We start from the raw sequence: 22,976 nt of genomic DNA, 5'->3' as shown, positions 1-22,976 counted from the left end.
TTCTGGTCTCGGGAGCCGTACAGGGAGCAGGGGAACAGTGTGACATCATTACCAGTTAAGATGATGTCTCTTGGGTGCTGGGAAGAGACTACAGGCAGTGTTGGCCTAGTCTGGCAGAGTGGTGAGGGTTGCAGGCAAAATGGGCAGGAAGGTTCCCTGTCCTAAAGGCATGGCACCATGCTTTGAAGGTGCATACTGCTCAAAGGTGCCTTGGAAACTATTGCTCAGGTAAAAGTCAAGATTTACAGTTTCCTTTAAATGGGAAATCAGACAACAGTGCTGCAAGGTAGCAGTCAACACAGGGGCCTTGTAACTGCCTCCTCACCTGGGTTCTGAGGGCTCTTCCTCCCCCACAGCACACTCCTAGATCCCTGACATGTTCTGAGTGTCTCTTATTGTCAGTTTGGCTCCTGAGGCCCTGTGGATCGTCTTTCTTGTGCAAGCATGGGGTGGGGTTGGTGGGGAGGAGTGGACCTATGGTAAGAAACCCCTCTGGCAGAGAAAGGGAAGGAGTGGGCCTTAGAGGTTGGCCGGGCAGCAAGGCCCAGGTCACCCAGCTCTCTCTGAAGTAAGATCATACTGCTAGTAGCCTTGGTAAGAAGCTCCCCAGTCTGTTTCAAGCCTTAGTAGCTGCTTCTTGGAGCTGGCCTTTGCTGCCAGCTGGCTACACTGTTGGCATGTGCCACCTTGGCATGCCTTAGCCTGCTTGGCAGCTTGGTAGTAGCCTTGACCCTAGGAGCCAACGCTGCTCCTGAGGCCTGCCTGCTCTTTGCTTGGAGCTCCTGCTTAGCTGGGGCTTCTTGGCAACAATAACACTGCCTGCCTGTAGGCCCTGCTTACCTGGGAGTGGCTAGGAGGCCCTGAGTGACTTTGAGCTCTCTGCTTTGTCAGAACCTGGAAACTCTGACTTGCTTTCAAGGGGCCCTGCCTGTGCATCCAGGTGCCAGCTAGTACGTCTGCCTCCAGGTCTCAGGAACTTAGGGATTTGGTATGTGGAGTAAGGGAGCCAAGGACAAGTGTGATTGAGGGACAGACCTGGAGTTAAGGTGGGATGGAAGGGCATATATATAGCTCCTCCTTATCTCCTTCTCCTGGCGAGTGCATTGGATTATGGGGCATTAGACTTGTTCCTGGGTCCTAGAGGTGCTCTGGGCCTGCTAGCTCCCTAAAGGTCAGACTACATTTTTGTAGGCTTGATGCTGCCCGACTTGTACCTAGCCTAAGTATCATCAGAGGGTTGTAGTTACAAACTTGTGGCCTTTTTGCTTTGAGACTCTTGGTACCTATGGCTTAGAAGAGCTCTTGAATATAGACCTGAAACTGCTTTTTACCCCATTCTGCTCAACTGTTAACTTGCAGTAAGCAGCCCTCAGCTCTTGGCCACCTTGTCTCAGGCTGTGTGGAAGGAGTACTGCTGATAGGGGCTGACTCTCTACTGGTTAGGTTTCTCCTTTGCCTCCTCCACCTCCGGACCCCAGCCTGCTATTCACTGCCTGTGGCTTCAACCTATGACCTTAAACCCTAGCCTCTTCCAGGAGTACCCCTTGAAGCAGGGCTGCTGTGGCTGGAGAGAATGTAGTAATAGTGCTTGCTGGAATGCCAGCCTGGCTTCTGGTCCATAGTGGGAACACTAGGTTATATTCTGTCCTGCTCCCTCTTGGCCAAGTGGTATGCATCTTAGTAGCTGGTACTCCCCTGAGGGTCCGGACCCCTGTGGTGCTGCCAAGAGAGGATACCTATTGCTCAGGCTTGCTCCTTTGTCTTCAGCAGTGGTGAGAGCCAGTAGGGAATACCCTAGTGTCTGAGCTCAGGGCCTAGTGGGGTCCATATACTTTCTTTTCCCTTTGACTTAGCCTTGCTCTGCTGAAACACTGCCCAGGGACCCTTGCAGACAAGCAGACAGCCCCCTACAGAGGTGCAGGATACTGGCTGTAAACCTGGTAGGGTGGGATAGAGACAACACAAGGTCTTTTCAGTGGCCGACATCTTGCCCCTTGTTTTTCTGGCTACTCTGCTCTTTCTCAACCCTCCTACCCTGCTCTTCCATGTGAAACTACTGCTCAGTCCAATGGCCACTTCTGGGGGGGTCTCCCCCTGGCCTGTTGGCCTTGTTACCTGCTGTCACCCCCTCATTTCAAGCTATTACAGTCCCTATTCATTGTGTCTAGCTCCAGTCCTTCCCCAGACTATGGCCCTTCAAAGCCAGAAAAGCCTCCATTGCATCTTAGTCCTTGGGCCTCTTGCTATGTATTGTTGGCAGTGTCCCAGGCTGGGACTTCTCTCTCCTGGCTCTGAACCAGTGTGGTTGTTGGTGTTGACTATGTGGTGGCTACTGCCAGCTGCTAAGCCCAAGCCTACCCCCCACCCGGTGCCTGAAGTATCAGTCTGTGCCAGGAGGAACCCTTACCCGTATACTGGACAGCTGGCTTAGAGACTGCAATTGAGATGAAGCCAAGGGCCCACTGGCTGAGTTGAGTGTACCCCTCGTAGAGGATATTGATTGTGCAGGTTTGGGAGGAAGAGAATGAGCTCAGCACTGCCATTGGATCCTGCAGTTGCTGAATTGCTCTGCTTATGGCCAAGGGCTTTATCCCTGCAGACTGTTTTCTCTTCCAGAGGGCACTCACTTGAGGGCAGGAGAACTGCTCAAGATCAAGGATTACGATTACCTGATCAGCACATGACCAGGCCCTGGCAGCTGCCACCAACTAAACCTGCCAAGAGAGGAAGTGCACAACCTGCTATCAGGAGGACAGAGGCTGGGTCCCTGTTCACATTGAAGTACCCTCTTCACCCACCACTTCCTGTCTGCAGTGCCTGTGGCTTGTATTTCACTGGGTTATTCCATGACAGTTTCCTGGTCACCGTATGTGTCTGGGAATCCCACTCCTGTAGCACATGAATTCAGTCAGTGCTTCCTCAGCAGCCCTTGGGGAAGTGATGTGGATTTGGGGTGGGTAGGGTTAGAGGTTGGCTGTGGGAGAAGAGTAGCTGAGCAGGAAAGAGTCAGTGGTTTAGAAAGGGGTTAGAGAAGGGAGGTTCCTGGGGATGGACTTGACAGTATGTTGAAGAAGCTGGGGTTGGTTTGACTCAGTCAGACTTGCATTTATTTGTTTGTTTGTTTGTTTGTTTTTTGAGACAGAGTTTCTCCGTGTAGCAGCTCTGGCTGTCCTGGAACTGCCTTTGTAGACCAGGCTGGCCTCGAACTCACAGAGATCCACCTGCCTTTGCCTCTTGAGTGCTGGGATTAAAGACATGCACCACCACACCTGGCTTAGACTTGTATTTGATTTATTTCTTAGTTCATTACTGTTTTTATGTATATGGATGTTTTGTCTTCATGTAAGTCTGTACACCATGTGTGTGCAGTGCCCATGGAAGCCAAAGGAAGGTGTTAGATCCCCTGAAACTGTAGTTAACAGATTGTTGTCAGTCTCCATGTGGGTGCTGGAAATTGACCCCTCATCCTCTGGAAAAACACCCCATGCTTTTAACTGCTGAGCCATCTCTCTAGTCCGTAGTCTTGCACTTTAGAACTACCAAAGGTATCAGTGGGATAGACAGCTTAGGGCTGCCAGTTGTGTTAAGCCAAGAAGGGTATCTTCCCAGCTATTGTCATGAAGAAGTTCAAAGCTGGAGCCATCCTCTACAGCAGCCAAGGTGAATAGGTACCACAGACAAAAGGTCCAAGAGAAGGGTCCATGATGATACTTACATAGGGTTCAAAAACGATCTGGTTCAGAAAAGATGGGGTTGTGTTTGTTGGAGTTGGGGCCATATCTGGAAGGGGCTTTTAGGCCTGCAGAATTCTGCTTAGGCTTAGTTACACAAGTATGTTCTCTCTGAAGACTTGTGAGCTACACATCTCTATTGCAGAAACAAGCCTTGAGATGCCCATACCTCTGGGCTCTAGGTGGGCACCAAAGCTTTCAAGACAAACACAAGGGTGCCTGGAAGTCTGAAGTTGATCTTTGGGGTTTTTCCTGGGTCTTTCTGGCAAGCAAGTCTGAACCATTCCAACCCGATGAGCATCGCTCTTGTTTACAGGGCCGTGGTTCATTTTGGCAACTGCAGGCAGTCTTCTTGGGCTGGGGATTTTCCTTCTCCCACTTACAACCAAGTCCAGCAGAGCAGGACTTCCAGGTTCTGGAGTTCAGCAGAAGGCTTGGTGGGCTCCTGAGGTTACCGCCAGACCACTGGGTATCTGGACTTTGCCTGTGATGGGTAAATGAACTCATCCATGGTACCTGGATGCCATGGTGAACCTGTTACTACCTGTAATAGCTTCTGGCTCAGGGCACATGCTCAGTAAAGGCTGCCATGGCTAGTTTCAATTCAGAGCAGTAGTTGGAGGGGACCTGGGGCTGGAAGCATGGAAGGAAAGGTTCATATTTCTTCCTTTCTCCCTCCATTTGTTGCTCTTCTCTCTTTCCAAGGTTCAACTGTTGAAACAAGTGTCATTAGAGCTGGGCCACTGCCCTGGCCATGATACTTGTGCTCTCCGCCTGTGGCCCTTAGGCCCCTCAGCAGGAAGAGACCATTAGACATATCCATCTCAGAGAAATGCAGAGCATAGAGGGGATGGGGTTTTGCTACTAAAGCTTACATCAACCCCAAACCCTCACCTTTTGTTGTTGGCTTTGAGGCAGGGTCTCACTATGAAGCCCTGGCTGGCCTAGAACTCACTATATAGATGAGGCTGGCTTGGATCTCACAAGAGATCTGCCTGCCTCTGTCTCTCGAGTGCTGGGATAAATGGTGTGCATCATCTTTGGGATGAACTTGACTCATGTGCCCCACTGTGTCTCAAAAGACATACCCTCTTAGGGCTTTGTGTTTGCCAACAGGATAACGGAGCAATTGGACCTGGTTGTGATGGCCAGGTGAAATGGCCGTGCCCATTATAGGTATAGGTAAGACAGACTTTTTATCTGGGCAGCAGTCTGATGGACTGCTTGGGGCTTTGGGTTGTAGAAGGCATCCTCTGTAGCAGCCATTATCACAGACAAGGACCCATCACATGACACCATTGAGCAAAAAAGGCAAGATCCTCGATGGCACTTGAGTAGAGTTCAAAGGCATTCTGGTTCAGGAAGGGTAAGGTTATCCTTGTTGTGTGAGGCCTGTGTCTAGAAGGGACCCACTCACCCTGACCCCTAGTAAGTGCTCAATAAGATGAGTGAAGTTAATGACAGCAGTAATGGTTGGCCCAGGGTTGGTCTTTGCGTCTGCAGAGAGAGTCTCAGGTGTTCACTGAAGAGGTGGAACCCTGTGAGTCAGGGCCTCATGGTCCTGTCTGACCCTGAGCCCTCTGTCCTGTGGTTGGAATCTTGGGTAGCTGCTGAGGACAGCTGGAAAAACAGGTCTGAGTCAGTGGCAGGCTGTGAAGAAAGGTGACTCTGGCTAAATGACTACTGATTATCTTGTCACCTCAGAAGTTCAGAGAGCCATGGGGGATCCTTTGTGCAGCAGGAACACCTGGGTAGCAGATGCAGTACTGATGGTCCCTAAGCCCACAGACTCTGGAGAGCAAGGTGCAGTCACGTCTGGGAAGCTCCTACCTAGAAGGAGATGAGAAGACAGTGTGCTCTATGGAAATAGAGCACAAAGATCTCTCGTTCAGTTGTCAGATTGCCAGCACCATTGAGGACAGGAGACAACAGTGAGTGAGTGTACAGAGAGAGGCCTTGTCTCTGGGAGCTCGGCTGGGAGACAGAGGCCTTGCTTGATTTCTGCTACGTGGATAGACCCAGTCCTATGTGCACAGGAGGTACCCTCAGGATGAGCCTGGGTAAAGGTGTCCCCATGACTGGTGTCCAGTCATTTCAGGAATCAGGCCTCAGGGACAAGAATCCCTCCTTCCTCTCCCTCCTTCCTCTCCGGGTGAATCAAACACCACCCAGGCCTGAGTCAGCCAGGAACCAGTCACACATTCCTGGCCACCTGCCATACCTCTGGACATCACAGCTGGGTTTCAGGCCTGGGAAATGGCCAGATCCAGGGTCTAGGGCAAGGAAGGAGGCTGGCAGTGGGTTTTACATGCTCCCAGACCACCTGCCTCTGAGATCCCTCTCTGCAGGTACTTTTCAAGGGATAGGCCGTGGCCTCCAATCAGCAGAGGTGCTGACTATGTTTAGGCCAGCTGGTAGCAACTCCATGAGAAAGGATGAGAAGGTGGCTGAGACTCGAAAAGCTCTGGTGTTCATTGGGTGGCAGAGGCTTGCTTGGACCCGTCTTTGCCTCCCCAAGACTCTCAAGTGAGCCTGCTGGAAATAAGAAAGGACACTCTGCAGCTCTGTGTGTGCTGATAGTCTGGGTTTTAGGAGAGGAAGTTGTTATCACATCTCAGTGAACCATCCACTGTGTCTTCTTGCTTTGAATTCCTAGGGCCTCTAGTTTATGGCCCTTAATGTGAAAATGTTGTGTTGGGGCCCAGAGTCAAAGACAGCCACAGGTTCAGATCTCAAACCTCCAATCAGTAGACATTAGGCAGGTGAATTCTTGGGCCTTGGGTTCCTAGCCTGTGACATGGGGCTGATGGACTGTGAATTCTGTGACCATCTCTCCCTTGGAATGAGCCCAGTTCTCTTTCCTTCTGTGTATCACTGTAGTGGGTAGCCATCCCAGCCTTGGCCTGGAAGTTCCAACCCCATTGAGGCTTCGCTAATGGTCACTCCCACAAGGCGGGGCTGAGGGAGGAAGCTGAAGACCCAGGATTGAGAGGAGAGGCTTCTCTTGGTTCCAGGACCCTGGACGCTGGAGATAGAGCGAGCAGGGTTCTCCAGAGAACCCTGCTGGACTGCGCCATACCTTTGCCAGACCCTGCAACCTATCCCTTCATTTGTAAGTTACCCCACAAAATAAACCTCCCTTTTAACTACGTGGAGTGGCCTTAATAATTTCACCAATATAATACTCGTGGTAAGGGATGAGGCCACAGGGACTCGGGTTCTGGCATGACAGGTAGTCATACTGTTACTGAGACCCAAGAATGGTTCTCCTATGTTGGCAGATTTCCCAGGGATCCTGCAGGGTTGGGGCTTGGAGTATGGGTACCCCTCCATTCCTGTAAGACCTGCCTCAAGTTCCTGGACTCCTGAGAATCAGTGTCCTGATCTATGAAGTGGAAATAGGGCGTCAGCATGTGAAAAGAGCTTGTACTTGGCCTACAGGAGGACATCCAGGAACAAGAGCCAAGAGGGTAGGGTACCTTTGCTTAGTGCATGGGGCTGGACCTGCATTTGGTTTAAAGCCAGCCATTTACTATGGATCCCTTCACTAGGGCTTGAGGGTGGAGCCCAGTGGTAGAGGTCTTGCCTAGCATGCACACAGCTCTGGGTTTTGACCCTAGCACCAAAAAGAAAAAGAAAAAGAAAGGGGACTACTGGCACCATTTCAGAGTCCATTCATTCACAGGCATTTGCCTGGGTGGTAGGTAACATGAGCTGTCTGCACACCCTGGCTGTGGAGTGGAAGATAGAATGGGACAGCTACATGCCTGTGTCTGTAAACAAAGCATGCCAACACCTATCTTGGGCTTTTTGTAGGTCAGTCCCCAGGTTACGTGGCTGAAGAATAGCAGGATTCAAATCCAGGTGTGTCTAACCCTGATGCTCCTAACCCAGCAAGCACATTGTTGAAACCTCACCCCTTCTCTGTTGTGCAGTTTCTAAAACTGCAGTTTGCCCACATTGTGTTTAATGGGGTCCCTTGCCAATGTCAACCTGTACTCTCAGCCTTCTTGTCAACCCTTGAACCATTTTTAGGGTTCTTGCCAGCAGGGGAGCAGAAAAGGCAGCATGGGGCCCCGAGGGGCTTCTCTAAGCTCTCCAGTGTTGGGCATGAAGTGGCTTGGCTTCTAGGAACTTTCTCACAGGAGGAGACACTGGCCTGCTGAACTGTAGGGAACTGTTTTCCCTGCACGTGGCCCTGAACTCCTGGCAGGAGCCAGACACTGTTGGGCTGCCACGTTGGCCCTGGACTGATGCCTTGGCTGGTCCCTGGGGTGGGCCCCTCCCTAGGCAGCTGTGCTGTTCTCTTCGGGAAAGCGCTGGCAGATGTTGTTGATTTAAATTGTTTCCTCACTAGACTCTCACTCAGGCTGGGGCTGCCTCTCATCAGGCTAGAACATAAATTGCATCACTAGGACCACTCATTCCTTGAGGAACCATGCAAAGCCTGGGGGTTCACGCTGTTGCTGGGAAAGCCAGGGACGGGCAGGCTGAATAGCAGGAGATGGAACTTGCTCTGGTGCCTGTGGACTGAATCAGGACTAAGTCTCCCAGGACTCAGGAGCACAGCTAGAGCTGGGAGGTCCCTGGGGTCCTATCAAGTGCCTACCTCCCTGATCAGAGTTACCTGTAAGTTGAATGTAGAGTGGCTTCCACAGCCCCTAATGGTGTGTCTCAACCAGAGCTGATTTGGTTAAGTCTCAAGACAGCTTGTCACATCTGGAGTTGTTCAACTCTGATTGGCAGGGTGCAGCTAAATGTGGCACAGTGCCCAGGACAGCTTCTCACAGAGAAAATACTTGTCTTGCACAGCCTGTGGTCCTGCAGGCTAGTAGACACATATATGCTCACTTGTGTCTGGAAATGCCTGTCTTGCTGGGCTTCACACTCTGCTTTGCTCAGATTTGAGCTCTTGACTCTCTGCCAGTGCAGTGCCCCATACTGAGCATGCCAGTGGTGGTGAGTAAATGCACTGATGGGCATTTACGTGTGTTTGTGTGTGTGTGTGTGTGTGTGTGTGTGTGTGTGTGTGTCCGAGTGTCCATGTGCATGCGTGTGTGCATCATGTAAGTTGGGGGATAAACTCAGGTTGCTAGGATTATGCACCAAGCACCTTTTCCTGGTGAGCCTTTTAGCTGGCCCCTGGGAAAATGAAGTGTTGTAGGTGGCCCTAGGGTCACCCTGGAGCGCTCTCATGGGGACTAAGCTGCTGTAGTACTCCCTGGGTTCCCGTTTCCTTGTTTTCCGCTCCTGTGGCAACTGCCAGTCCTGCTTGCACTGTGGCACCAGCTCTGGGGAGAGAGCCCCTGGGCCCGGGGTTCCCAGCTCCTGTGGCAGTCAATCTCTAGTCACCTGTGTGGTGGAGGAGACCCAGGGCCACCAAAGCTCCGGGACCCTGTTGCACCTTGTCAGCAGTGATGCTGCTAGGTACAGTATTTGTTGCAGTGAGCTAATTCCTAGGAACTATGAAGCCAGACTCCTAATGGGGACATTGCATTTCTGTCAGAGAAATTGTTGGGAGTGGCTCACTTCAGCCTGACTCGCCACCTTCCCCAGAGAGGCAGTAGAGTGGCCTTTCCTCCATGGTGTCTGCTTATACCTTCCTCCTCTGGGGGCGGGAGGGAAGACCAAAATGGCATAGTGAATTGGGGAGCCTCGTGGCAGGCTTCTGCAGGGACACCTGCTGTTCTGTGACCATGGTCCACCTTCCCGGACCTGAGTTTTTTCACCTGTAGAACAGGAATGGTATTTCAACAGGCCTCAGGATTATTTATGGAAGAGTTCTTTCTGTCCTGTGTTTGAACCATTAATCCCACAGAATAAACTCAAGGCATGGGGGTTGGTTGTTTTTGTTTTGTTTTGTTTAATTGAAGTAGAGGGACCAGGGAGCACATAGAGTAGAGATCCCATTCTGCCAGCTCTGTCCTAGACTTTTAGGAAAGAGGCCATGGTCGCCATTAGTGTGGGACCCTGATGGTGGCCAGCCACGTTTCTTGGTCCCAAGACATAGCAAGGTAGATGCTAGGAAGATGTGGCCCTGCAGATACTAGGTTGATGGACTCCTTTACATCCCACTGAGCAGAGACAAAGGAGTCACCCCAACAGCCCCATGCAGTGGGCCTGCCACCTGCTCCCTTTCAGGCTTTCCTTTGTTATTCCTATTGCTGGAGACTTCCTTTTCTTTCGGCTTTGAAACCCCGACTCTGATGTCACTGCCTCTAGACGGCTGCCCTACTCTGTACTGGGCTCTTGTAGCCCTTCAGAGGTACTGGCAGCTGCCAGTTGTTCCTTGTGTAATGTTCACACTCCTCCCAGCACCCTTCAAAAGGTGCATTCCATGCCTACAGCCTGAGCTGATGCCTGCAGTCACTCTCCATGGACACCTCAGAGAGGACTGCTTGACAGTCGATAGGGTCCAAGGTTCTTGCTGACCCACTGTTTAGCTGCCTGGGGTAGGCCCAGGCAGTCAGGGAGTCAGATTGGGAGATTCCTAGAGCCAGGAGAGATCCGGGAAGTCCAAAGCTTCTGAGACCACTGTTTTGTGGGGCGCTTACTCTATTTTAGGACAGTTCAAAAATAACTACATGGTGGCCACAGAGGCCACAGTGGCTAAAGGGCTCACCCTATCTCACTGGGATTTGCACGTCTAATTGTATATCTTAAAGCTAAAAGCAAAACCTGTCTCATTAATTACCTGTCCCTGGCAGTGGTAGCAGCAGCAGCAGCAGCAGCAGGGAGCAGGGATGCCCGCCCTGAAACCCCAAGCTGGAAGAGCTGACCTCAGGTTGCCCACATTCACTCAGCATGTCCCCACTTGGCAGTGCCTTGGGAGTAAGGGTGGGCCCTGGCTTTGAATCAGATACTTGTGGCTCAAATCCCTTTGCTTGTTATAACCACTCATCCTAACTTAATTTCCCTTTCCTTTGAAGTTAAATTTTATTTATTTTTTTAAAAAATTTTTTGGCTTTTTGAGACAGGGTTTCTCTGTGTATCCTTGGCTGTCCTGGAACTAGCTCTGTAGACCAGGCTGACCTCGAACTCACAGAGACCCACCTGCTGGAATTAAAGGTGTGCACCGCCACCAACCTGCTTAAAGTTAAATTCTGATGAGAACTACTCTTAGACAAAAACAAGGCAGCCCCAGCAACCCTTACCTGTAGTTCTAATAGACCTGACCGAACTGTCCCCTTCTTTCTGGCCATTGCCAGTCTGAATAAGCCAGGTGTCCAGGGGGCTAGCAGTCCAGTGTTCGGGTCTTTTTTGGGCTGGGATAATCTCTGGGCCTTGGTTTTTGCCATTTTAGTTAGTTATCTGGACTGAGCATGCTAAAGTTTTGTGATTTTTACTCTGCTGTTGTCTGGCTGCATCCTGAGCCACATTATCAGGACAGGGAGTGGGATACACACTGTTTTGTTTACACCTTGTTTTTGGTTTTTTTGTTTGTTTGTTTGTTTGATTTTTTGAGATGGGTTTCTCTGTGTAACAGTCCTGGCTATCCTGGAACTCACTCTGTAGACTAGGCTGGCCTCGAACTCACTGAGATCCACCTGTCTCTGCTTCCCAAGTGCTGGGATTAAAGGTGCGCACCACCACTGCCCAGCCACTGTTTACATTTTAAGTATAACGTCTTTCACACTTTCCTGATTTCCATGGCTGGCCGGCCCACTGTGCTCCTGATGAATGGGGATATATATATATATATATATATATATGGCTCTGCTGTGCATGGGCCTGTGGTGCCCTGGCAGGCCCAGTCTCTGCCTTCCTAGCACCTCCCAGCTCATTGAGGTTGCAGATAGTATAAGATGGTGCTCAGTCTTGGCATCCTTGATACTCTGGGTCTCCCAGTGTTAGAGGGGCTTCTACTGTTCCTAAAGTGCTTTTTCTGCCTCCAATGATGCTATATACTTACTCCAAGACTCAGAGGAGTTAGTTCCCTTTACCCAGGCAGGCATTGTGAAAATTTACAACCAATGTTAACGAGTTTAATGAATAAATAAGGAGCTGGAGATTTAACTCATTGGTGGAGTGCTTGGCCCTCACATGTGCAAGGCCTTAGGTTCAATCCCTAGTACCACCAAAAATGAAAGAAAAAAGGAAGGGAAGGAGGCTTAGAGTATCAGTGGTAGTGTCTAGTGTTCATGAGGTCCTGCATTCCATCCCCAGAGGGAGAAAAGACACGGTATCTCTTCCCGGCCCATCCTCACCTGTAGTTACCAGACACTCAAGTGCCCAGTGGTGGCCCTCATTTGCCATATGATGTCATGGGCATCTCTGATTTTTCTGTGCACACCATCTCGCATGTGTCCTGTTGAAACCAAAGGAAATGATGTATTGTAGAAGCCTTTCTGGTCTGGCTTTTCCTGCTGTCCTGCAAGGCCACCTTCCTTTCCTTCCCTTCTTTCTTTTGTTTTTTTGAGACAGGATCTCATTATGCACCCCTGGCTGGCCTCAACTCAGAGATCCATCTGTTGCTGCCTCATGAGTGCTGGAATTAAGTGTGAGCCACCAAGCCCTGCCCCCCCCCCCCCACCCACACACACAGCGTTTCTCTGTGTAGACCAGGCTGGCCTTGAACTCAGAGCTCGGATTGCCTGCCCCTGCCACTGCCTCCCAGGCCCAACTTCCCTTCCCTCGCTGCCAGTTTCTGACTTGGTGTCACCGAGCTGTCTCTCACCTTGGAGTTGTTTCTGTTTTGCCTCACTTGGCCTTGGCTACTACTCACTCTGCCTTAGCACCCCAGGTGGTCAGCCTCTTTGTAATTTGGGGAGACTCTTCTCTCTACCTGTTTTGGAGCCCGCCACTCTGCCCTTCTTTGCTCCTCAGCACACACATTGGCCATATTCCTACCTCAGGGTCTTTGTTGTCAGTACTTAGCCTGTGGCTTCATCCTGCAAGTGTCTGTGTGGCTCACTCACTTCTTGAGTGCTTTGGTTTGATGTTCCTTTCTAGTTAAGACCTCCCTTGGCCACCTTTCCTCATGGCTCTGTCTTCCTTTTTAACATGCATTGCCTGCATTTTCTGAGTCTTTGACCCACTGCCCAAGTAGTAGCCCCTCAAAAGCAGAAATTTCTGTCTGCTTTGTGAACTGCTCATCCAGGATATTTAGAAATGCACATTGTGGGTGCTTTAGTTAGTGGGTCTGAAGTGATTCCAGTCTGATAGTTCCTAAACCCAGCCTGGCCAGCTCCTGCCCAGGACTCCTGGCTACCCTTTTGACATCCTCAGTCCTAACTCTGGGCCTGAGTTCTTTTCTATCTCATCCCTGCTCTGCCTAGAACCTCCTCCTTGTTCTTCCATTGAGAGTGCATCTCTAGAACTTGGGTGAGCTATGCAGCATATCTCCCTCCCTCCCTCTCTCCCTCTGTCCCCCTCTCTCTCCCTCCCTCCATCCCTCCCTCTCTCCCTCTCTCTCTTGAGACAGAGTTTCTCTATATAGTTTTGGTGCCTGTCCTGGATGCTCTGTAGCCCAGGCTGGCCTTGAACTCACAGAGATCTGCCTGGCTCTGCCTCCCGAGTGCTGGAATCACAGGCGTGCGCTACCACCGCCCAGCATCAGCATTTCTGAACTTCATCTTCCTGTGAAAAGTGGACAGGGAAACAGCCACCTCTGTGGTGAAGAATTGTGGGATGGGGTTAGGGCAGGTACTCAAGAAGTGACCACTACCGTGGTGTTTATTACACCTGGCAAGGCTGCTTGCTGCTGCTTTTCCCCCAGAGGTGGTGATGTACACTGATTGTTCAGAATCCCTATGGAAACAGGAGGGTGGCCCAGGACTGATCCCATAAGCCCCGCCCTGCTCACCTTCCTGCAGAAGGAGGGAACAAGCCTGTCACCTGAGCCTGGGAGGCCTTCACATGATTTGTTCTGGCCTGGCCTGGCCTGTCAGGGCTGACAGGAACTACAATTTGAGCCTCAGGCTTCCTGGCTGGTATTCCCATGACAATCTCAAAGGAGGGGCGGGCAGTTTGCTGTCAGCCTTTGTTCCCAGGCTCTAATCTAATTCCTCTGGGTGTTTCAAGTGTCCCATCCTTCCTGCTTCTGCTGGTCTCCAGCAGCTGCTCTTAGGTGGGGTGGAGGTGGGGCCTGGGGATCCACACAGAGAGCTACCCAGTTCTGACCCCTTAAAGCTCAGGCCTCAGTTGCTCAAGAGTGACTCTTCTCTACCTTCCTACTCACTGCCTGTGTGTGTACTCTCTACTTCCATCTTAGCCACATCTATGTGGCCAAGGCAGCCATGAGTAGATTCAGACACCTGCCCGTGCCCCTCACTGCTGTTCACTGTCTCCCCGCTGGCTGACCTTCTTGGTGTGTCTGTTTACCAAGTATATTCTCACACAGGGCCTTTAGACTGCCGTTTGTTCACCTTACTTCTCTCCACTCCAAGCTTTACTGAGATACCACTGCTGGAAGATGCATCTCTAGACACCGCCCTAAAGAGGCAGCTCTGCCTGCTTGTTCTTCCCAGCTCTTGCCTTCCCAGCCCCTTTCCGTCTTTCTGTTGATCAGATTGGCTGTGCGTTTTGTTTCTGTTCTACTGACAAGGAATTTACATATCACATAATTCATCTACCTGCGGTGTAGGTTCAGTGTTTGTTTGTTTTGGTGCTAAGTATGGAACCCAGGCTTTGCACATGACCAGCAAGCGCTGTTCCCACAGCCAGGAGTTTTTCACATCCACAAGCTGTGCTCTCTCTGCAGACCACTTTCATTACTTCACCAGGAAACCTCACACGTCTTAGCTGTCACTCTTCATTTCCCCAACTCCTGTCCCCTGGCAGCCACCAGTCTACTTTCTGTCGCTGTGGATTTGCCTGTTCTGGGCATTTCCTACAAATAAAGTCTACACTAGGCTCTCCTGTGTGCCTGGCTTTGACTTAGCAATAAAGTGTTCAAGGTTAGTAGCACTGTGTAAGTGCCTCCTTGCAAAGGACAACTGACCTCATGAGCAGACCACAGATATTTTACCCACTTATCATTGGTGGGTGTTTGGGATGCTTTTGCTTTTTAACTATTCCGAATAGTGCTGCTTGGCACATTTATATGCAGGTTTTGGTGTGGATGTAGATTCTGTTTCTGTTGGGTGTGGACCCGGGAGTAGAATTACTAGATCACATGGTAATGTGGAATGGCTGGCCTCGAAAGCTCACAGGGCTTCAGCTGCCAGGTTTTCCTGCTTTTTGTGCCCCTGAGCCAATGTGGCAGCCTAGGGCTCTCTGAAGCTGGACAGCCTGGATTTCAGCCTGCTTTGTGAGTTCTGGTCTTGCAATCTTGCTGGAGCCCCAGTGTGACCAACTATAAAAAAGGGTGGCATAGATCCACAACTACCCAGGTTGCCATGAAAAGCAGGAGATGTCTGACTGCAGCCCTCACTGACCCTCACTTCAAAGCCGAAATCTGGCACCCATGTTTCTTGGGTCACTCAGGGTGTGGGAAGGTCACTTCTCAGCTGTATGTCCATCCAGTTAGGTGGGATGCACTGAATGGAGATACTGTTACACACTGCCTCCTTCCCATGGTTGCCCCTTCGTGAGCACCAGGGTTTGGGCAGGGACTGTAGTGATGCCACAGCTCAGCTCTCCAGGCTGTGCATTTCTGCCACCCCAGATCTTGCTGAGCTCCCACAGCAATTGGCTGACGTGTAGATAGGCTGCCCCCAGAGTTCCCATCAAACACCAGCCACCTCATTTAGAAGTGCTGGGTTGTTTACTGTAGTCACATTCCAGGGCTGGAAGGCTAGAACCCCACCTGATATCTCAGAACCTCTTGTTTCTTTGTAGACAGTGGCTGGCAGGCTTTCTTCGGCACTCTGGGCAGGCTGTGGTGGCTGCCTGTCCAGTCAGCTTTGCAATTCTTTGCCGTGCACCTGGGGAGCAGCATACGGCACGAGCTGTTGTGGTTATTGTCGTTAGAGGGGTCTAGCCGAACCTAGCTGTGGGCCCCACAGACTGGCAGGAGATCTTGGGCCTAACCTTGATCTCTTTCTGTAAAGTGGAGTTGAGAGTTCCTCCTGGGAAGACTGAAGTAAGGGTCACATCAGGTGGCAGCAGGAACCGGTCAGGGGCTGATAAAGGGAGTGTAGGAACAGCCAAGGTCAAGGTGCTGGGAGGAGGAGAGGCTCAGCACATCAGTGGGCCCCTGAAAGGCTAGCTGCCCCAGCCTTTTTGATTCTTTTTCTTCCCTTTTTTTTTTTTTTTTTTTTTTTTTTGGTGAGGGGAGGGCTGGAGATAAGGTTTCTCTGTGTAGCCCTGGCTGTCTTGGAACTCACTCTGTAGACCAGGTTGGCCTCAAACTCATAAGGCAAGCGCACCACCACTGCCCGGCTGATTCTTCATTTTTCATTTCATGATTTTTGTGTGTTTACCATCATACTGTCGTAGGCTTATGAAAACACTCTGGCGGGGGCCCTTCTCCTGTTCCTGATGGGACCGGAGTGGGGGTTGGTGTTCCACACTAACCTCATTGCCCTGTCTCTGCAGGGAGGAGGTGCAGGAGAATTGTGTACGATGGCAAAAGAAGTTTAGCTTCGTGTGTAAGATGAGTGCCAGCCCGGCCACAGGCCTGCTGGACCCCTGCATCTTTCGGGTGTCAGTGCGCAAGGTGAGGTGGGTTCATGCGACTACGCCTAGGTGGGGCTGTGAGCTCAGAGCTGAGGGTGGGTGTGGGACTGACCACCTGTGGTTTTAGGCCCCTTTCCTACCGTGTCCACTGAAAGGAGAAACCCCTTTTGTGTTCTGTTTTCATGGTGTTTTGGGGAGATCTCTGAGAGTTTCCTAGTCATGCCATATGTCTCTGTCTCTGCAGGAGCTGAAAGGCGGGAAGGCTTATTCCAAGGTAAGACGGCTTTGTTTCATACCACTCCCTTCCTTCTTCCTTCTCCTGGGACTTCACTAGTCGGGTTAGGGATTGGTTAAGAATTTATCAGAGATCACCCAGCCTCTGCTTCCCAATTGCTGGGGCTAAAGGGGTGTGCAGCCACACCCAGTTTCTATACTTGGAGTGTGTATGTGTGTATGGTGCTGGAGATTGAACCCAGGGCCTCATGCATGCTAGCCAGACTGCATACTCTACCACTGCTCCATTTTTCTAAGGAGAAAAGAAATGCACATACAAAACTGAACTAAAGTGTGCATATGACGTAGAGAAATGGAAAGGGAGTGATGTGTGCACATGTGTGCATGAAAGCAGTGGTGGTTCAAACGATGCACAGATTCGGCGGCTTGGGCTTCTTACCCAGGGTATCATGGGTATCTTTTCAGGTCACCCTAGCTTTCTGTATTCTTTCTAATGGCAACAGTGTCCCACTGTGTATCAGGTGACGTGGGTTAAGCCATTCACTGCTGCTGCAGAGCTGCATTGATCCTAGGTTTTCACTCGTGCTTGCTTTCCACCCCCACCCCACCCCACCCTGCCTTCAACCCTAGGAGGAAAACCTTTTTGATGGGAAAACTTGGGAAGAGATGGCCTAGCATTGAATGAGCATGTCCTGTCCTCCATCTCTCATGTCTTGGCCAGCCCAGCCCAGGAGGGACTGTGTCTTCATTTGCCCCACCTCTTACCCTGGGGGGATACCTGAGATCAGGGTAGCAGACAACCCCACTGCTAGATCTGCAGAAGCCCACAGCTCTGTATGCCTGCCCTGGCCCAGCAATGGAGGGGCTGTCCAAGTGTGTCTACTGTTTACTCATGAGTAAGGACTGCCAGTGTACAGCCCAGGAGCCTTCAGCCCACATTAGATGTTGCCAGACCTTTCCTGCTGTTCCATAGCAGGACCTCACCATGGGCTTTATCCCATTATGCAAATGAGGAAAACCATACAGGAAGCCTGAACTGTAAAATGGGGTCCCTTTGAGTCATTACACGGGCTTGATTCCAAACCCAGTGTTCTGATCCAGAAGTCGGTGCCCCTAAACACTGTGGTCAAGACCTGTATGTTACTGGTACACAATACATGTCCCAGTTAGTTTGCTACCCTGGTGATCCCAAGCCTGGCACTCTTACTTCTGCCTCACTTTCCTCTATTCAGGCAAATTTGGATTCTATCCGACTCAGTCCTGTGGCTCTGTTCTTCTACTTTCACCCTTTTTGTCTCTCACGTCTCACCTGCACACATCCTGAGAGGAACAGGTCCAGACTGGTTGGTGAAAAGTCTTACCCAGTAGGCCTGTGCGCTCAGGACAGTGGAAGGGTTCATGTCCATATGTTAGACTTTTCCCTTTTCCCTCCATCAGGACTCCATGCCCACTCTGTAGTGTCTCATCGCCTACCCTGCCACCAGGTTCCCACAGGCCTTCCCCTCTCCTCTGCCTGTTCTTCCATCAGCTCCCGACAGCATGGCCTTGTTTCCTTGGGAACAATGTGTCTGTGTCACAGACAACAATGTCCTTTCATCTCAGGCACACTGGCCCTAGTGCACCCTGGGACTCCACACAAAGAGTGCTTTGTGCCACTCAGGGATGTGAGCTCCTTGCTTTGCCACGTTGGTGCTGCTGACCCAGGATCCTGTCCTTGAGTCCTGGTTATGCAACGGTCAACCGGGGCTGTGGGGTGAGCTTGCTCACCTCCCCCCAAGTTAACCCCTCGGGTGCATCTGTTGCCCGGCACCCACACTCCTTGCAGCCTCCCATGTTTTCTTCTCCCTCCCAGCTGGGCTTCACTGACTTGAACCTGGCTGAGTTTGCAGGCTCAGGCTCCACCGTGCGCTGCTGCCTATTGGAGGGATATGACACCAAGAATACCCGCCAGGACAACTCCATCCTCAAGGTACCTGGGCTGTGCTGCCTCTTCTGCTTTCCTAAGGGGTAGAGACAAATGTGGCTCCTCATCAGAAAATACAGATTCTTAAGAGATGCTGGGAGGATATAGGACCCTGGGTCGTGGCCTCAGTTTTCCCATCCATGGTTGGGTGTGACCCTTCACCTTCCATAAGGGTTTGATAAGCACCTTTCTTAAGATGGACCTTGTGCCATGTGCTTGTCCTTTTCTATCTCGTGGCCCTAACAGCAAGCACAGCCTATGGGTGTGGTGTCTGTCCTTAGCTCTGAGTCTGAACAGGAGAGAGTCATGACAACAGAAGCCATCATTTGCCCTAGCTCAGACACAGAGCTCCCACTCAGTCCACCAGTCATTTAACTGCACAGCCTAGCTCCCGATTGTTGCCCATCATGATCTGAGACTTCCTGGCTCCTGGTGAGGTATCAGTGAACAGAACTAATGTTCTGGACCCACATGCAACAGTGGGGGATATACTCTGAGACCTCCAAGGCAGGCCTGCACTGCTGGCCACACAGGTCTCCAGGTAGCTCATTTCCCTCAGGCAGCTGGTGATTTGTCTTCTTCAGAGTGGAAATACCCAGGTGTCTTCATCCCTTTCCATCCCCTATTGCAGTCTGGCCAAGAAAACTGGCTTGTCCTAATACCAACTCTGAGCTGACCTAGGAGTGGCCAGCTGTGCCTGGCACAGAGCTGGGCACAAGGTAGCTGACAGGACTTGAAAAACATCTGAATAGGTTTAGGCTGGTAGATGTGGTAGCATACTGTGTAATCCCAGAATTTGAGGTTGAGGTAGGAGGATCATGAATTTGAGGCTAGCCTGAGCTACACAGCAAGAGCCGGGTGGTGGAGGCGCACGCCTTTAATCCCAGCACTTGGGAGGCAGAGGCAGGTGGACCTCTGAGTTTGAGGCCAGCCTGATCTACAGAGTGAGATCCAGGACAGCCAGGGCTACAGAGAAACCCTGTTTGACTTTGAGCCAGCTCCTGCTTGCCATGGTGGGCCTGTGGGTGTCCCCCTCCTTGTGGAGCTCCTTGAACCCTGTTCCCCAACTCCAGGCTCTCTTCTCACACACTTGGGCGAAGCACATATGAGTAACTGTGTTTCCTGGAGCTCGCTTTTCAGCTGTAATGTTAGAATTGGAGGTGCTGACTTGGTGCACTCAGGTGCTCAGGTGGCAAGTGAGCCTTGCTGCTCCTTCCTCTGGGCTGCCTACTCTGTCCTCCACACAGGACACACTGTGGGCAGGTGGAGCCCAGAGGTTGACCTGGGCTGGGCGTTGGCACCCGGTACTGATTTCTCTCTACCAATAGGTCACCATTGGCATGTTCCTGCTCTCTGGAGACCCCTGTTTCAAGACGTGAGTGTCACCCTGGTTATCGGCGGGGATGGGGGCCATGAGATAGATTCTTCTTCCTCCAGGCTCTGGGGTACCCATCTCTATTTGATCCTGAGATTGGGGCACCCCAGTCACACCCCTCTCTCCTCCCAAGGCCACCATCTACTGCCAAGTCCATCTCCATCCCGGGCCAGGACTCCACCCTGCAGCTGACATGTAAAGGTGGTGGGACCAGCAGCCATGGCAGCAGTGGCACTAATTCCCTGACTGGGTCCCGGCCCCCCAAGGCCCGACCCACCATCCTGGGTTCAGGTATCTTCATCCGCCTGTCTCTCCACTGCCTGTGACTATAGCTTCTCTCCAGACTGTCCTGTCCCAGGAAGATGCTTATCAAGAGAAGGGTGCAGGCATAGCAGCACCCAACTTTAATCCCATTTCTCAGACAGAGGCGGGAGGTTCTCTGAGTTCCAGGCTATCCCGGGCTACACAAGGAGACCTTGTCTCAGAAAGAGGGTGGTGGAAGAGGGCGCATGTTTCTGCTGGTGCTGCCATTGCTCGTGAGACTGAGTGCCATGACGGCCTCAAGCCTACACACCCTCCCAGAGGTGCCCTCAAAGCTGGGAGGCGTGTGGCTCTCTAGACCTGGGAGCTGTGATGGACCTAACCACAGGGCTTGACTTTCCCCAGGTGCTGCTGTCCCTGCTTGCCTTGCCTTGGCTTGTGGGGCTTCCCAGCACTGTTGCTCTCTCTAGCTAGTGGAGGCTGCTGAGGGGCAGAGGAGAGAGCTGTCTAGACCAGGGCACCTCAGCACAGATACTGCCGTTGTATAAACTAAAAGGCAATAATTCTCTCCGGAACAGAGAGGCCCATGTACCTTTGCAGCTGGTTCCCCTGCCATATACAGAGAGCATGGTGACTTGAAATATGCCTGAGCTGGTGTGGTCCATGCATGTGATCCTAGTGTGGGAGGGGAGGCAAGAGGATCAGAAATTCAATCTACATAGTAAATTCAGATCCACCTGGACTACATAGGACCTATCTTTAAAAAAAAAAAAAATGGGGTCATGGTGATACACATCTTTAATCCCAGAAGTCAGAGGCAGGTGGATCTCTGAGTTAGAGGCAGCTTGATCTATATAATATATGAGTTCTGGGCCACTTGCCTAGTGAGACCCTATCCAAAAAAAAAAAAAAAAAGAACAAACCACTGCTTTGGGAATATGGCAGACCTGAATGCAGCCTGTAGCCGGCCGGGGTATCCATGCTCATCTCACGAGTGGCAAGGCTGGGATGTGTGCATCTGCAGAGCCATGTCTGTGTTCCTTAAGGTTTACAGATGGGGAGTGAGTGCCAGGAAAGTTGTTTGAAAGACCTAGAACATAGCTGTTGGCCTGTCTTGGAGGTTTGTCTGTTTCCATCCTCCTCCCTGCTCCTCCTTTCCCAGATTGCCCGTGAACCCAAGTTCACTCCAGTTTCAAGGCCTTTAGTACGCTGTTCCCTGTGTCTGGAAGGCCCTGTCCCTGCTGCCTTCTGTCCCCCTCCTAAAGGTCTCAGCATTAAGTCATCTCCTGAAAAGGCTCGCCTGATCTACAGAGTGTTCAGGCCCTACGTAGACACTGTTCCCTGCTCCACACCTACTCACCATGGTTGTGGATAACTGTCTCAAAGCCTTTGTCCTCAAAGATCTGTAACAGACATTCTCTACTCACGAAGGTCCCAACAGCTTCTTGTGGAATGGGTGACCTGGCTTCCAAGGGTAGCCTGTGGCTTGAGGTAGATTGCTGCTCCTCTAGTCCTTGATCTTCAGTCTGTGTCCCGTGGAAGGCTGGTTGAGAGGAGGGTTATGGGTGACCTTGTTCCTCTCCCCAGGACTGCCTGAGGAGCCAGACCAGAGCCTGTCTAGTCCTGAGGAAGTGCTCCACTCTGGCCACTCCCGCAACTCCAGTTACGCCAGCCAGCAGTCCAAGCTGTCAGGTGCGTGGTCAGCCTTCAGCTGGGGATGTCCCACAGCCCTGGGCCTGCAATCACCTTCCCAACATCCTCCTCTCAGGCTACAGCACGGAGCACTCTCGATCCTCCAGCCTGTCGGACTTGACACACCGAAGAAACACGTCCACTAGTAGCAGCACCTCTGGTGGCCTCGGCATGGCTGTAGAGGGTCCTGAGGGCACCGACAGGGAACACCGGCCCCCTGAGAAGCCACCTCGTCCTCCTGAGAAGCCCCCACGACCCCCACGGCCCTTGCATCTGTCAGACCGCTCGTTTCGGTGAGTCCAGTTTTGGGGACTCTCTGGTAAGCAGAACCCTCCCTATACTTTGCATCTGACCACGTGGGGACAACAGAATGGTGATGATTTAACCAACTGCTGGTCACAAGAGCACCTTCTTATCCAGTGCTGCCCTTCACGGTTCTGCAGATTTGTCTGTAGACAGCAGACCTCATTTGAGCCTTAGAACCACTGCATACACGCTGTTTGGCTTTGAGCAGGTTACTTAACCTTAGTCCTCGGCTGTCAACCCGTGCCTCTGGTGGGGTGTGCATAGAATGTGCTGGTGCCATAGGTGCTGGGGTTACCCTTGTTGCTGCCCTGTCATAGTTCTGTCCCTCTCCCCCAAGGCGAAAGAAGGACTCAGTGGAGAGCCACCCAACCTGGGTGGATGATACTCGCATTGATGCAGATGACATTGTGGAGAAAATAATGCAGAGCCAGGACTTCACTGATGGCAGCAATACTGAGGGTGAGCTGCCCACTCCAAGCCAGCTGGAGTCATGGTGACCTCCAGAGGCGACCCCTGCCCTCAGCCTCTGCCTCCCTTTGTGTCCCCACAGACAGTAACCTTCGGCTATTCGTGAGCCGTGACGGCTCCACCACACTGAGTGGCATTCAGCTGGCCAACAGGTAGGAGCTGGAGACAGGGAAGTGTGGTTAGGCAGCCACAGGGACCCCTGACCTGGCTTTGAACACACGTCCTCAGAGTCCATGCTAACTGTGTCTTCAGAATGCCTTCCCGCAGGCTTTTCGGTGGTGAACTCCAGGACTTCCGGTTCCCCAGGCCTTTGAGCCAGACAGTAGTATCCAGCATACAGGGCTGTCCTAGGGGTTGTCCTTGTGTTTTGGGGAGCTAAGAACAT

The 22,976-nt window shown here is 51.6% G+C and overlaps 1 protein-coding gene across 2 annotated transcripts in view; it reads left to right on the top strand.

The window, feature by feature from the left end:
• Positions 1-22,976, top strand: part of Fam102a (family with sequence similarity 102 member A) — a 31,426-nt gene that overhangs the window by 5,675 nt on the left and 2,775 nt on the right. The window contains exons 1-10 of one of the 2 annotated variants that reach the window (XM_036184676.1): positions 7,548-7,595; positions 16,212-16,332; positions 16,537-16,566; positions 18,379-18,495; positions 19,818-19,864; positions 19,998-20,155; positions 21,713-21,817; positions 21,894-22,110; positions 22,461-22,582; positions 22,674-22,743. In XM_036184676.1, the coding sequence (XP_036040569.1) occupies positions 16,270-16,332; positions 16,537-16,566; positions 18,379-18,495; positions 19,818-19,864; positions 19,998-20,155; positions 21,713-21,817; positions 21,894-22,110; positions 22,461-22,582; positions 22,674-22,743 (929 nt within the window). In that variant the 5' untranslated portion in view covers positions 7,548-7,595; positions 16,212-16,269. Of the gene's footprint in view, positions 1-7,547; positions 7,596-16,211; positions 16,333-16,536; positions 16,567-18,378; positions 18,496-19,817; positions 19,865-19,997; positions 20,156-21,712; positions 21,818-21,893; positions 22,111-22,460; positions 22,583-22,673; positions 22,744-22,976 lie in introns of those variants that run through there. The other variant, XM_036184675.1, reaches the window with a different exon arrangement.

This window comes from Onychomys torridus, chromosome 4, assembly GCF_903995425.1.
Source record: "Onychomys torridus chromosome 4, mOncTor1.1, whole genome shotgun sequence".
Taxonomy (NCBI): domain Eukaryota; kingdom Metazoa; phylum Chordata; class Mammalia; order Rodentia; family Cricetidae; genus Onychomys; species Onychomys torridus.
The sequence above is the reverse complement of the archived record's forward strand: the minus strand, read 5'-3'. Positions and strand labels throughout refer to the sequence as shown.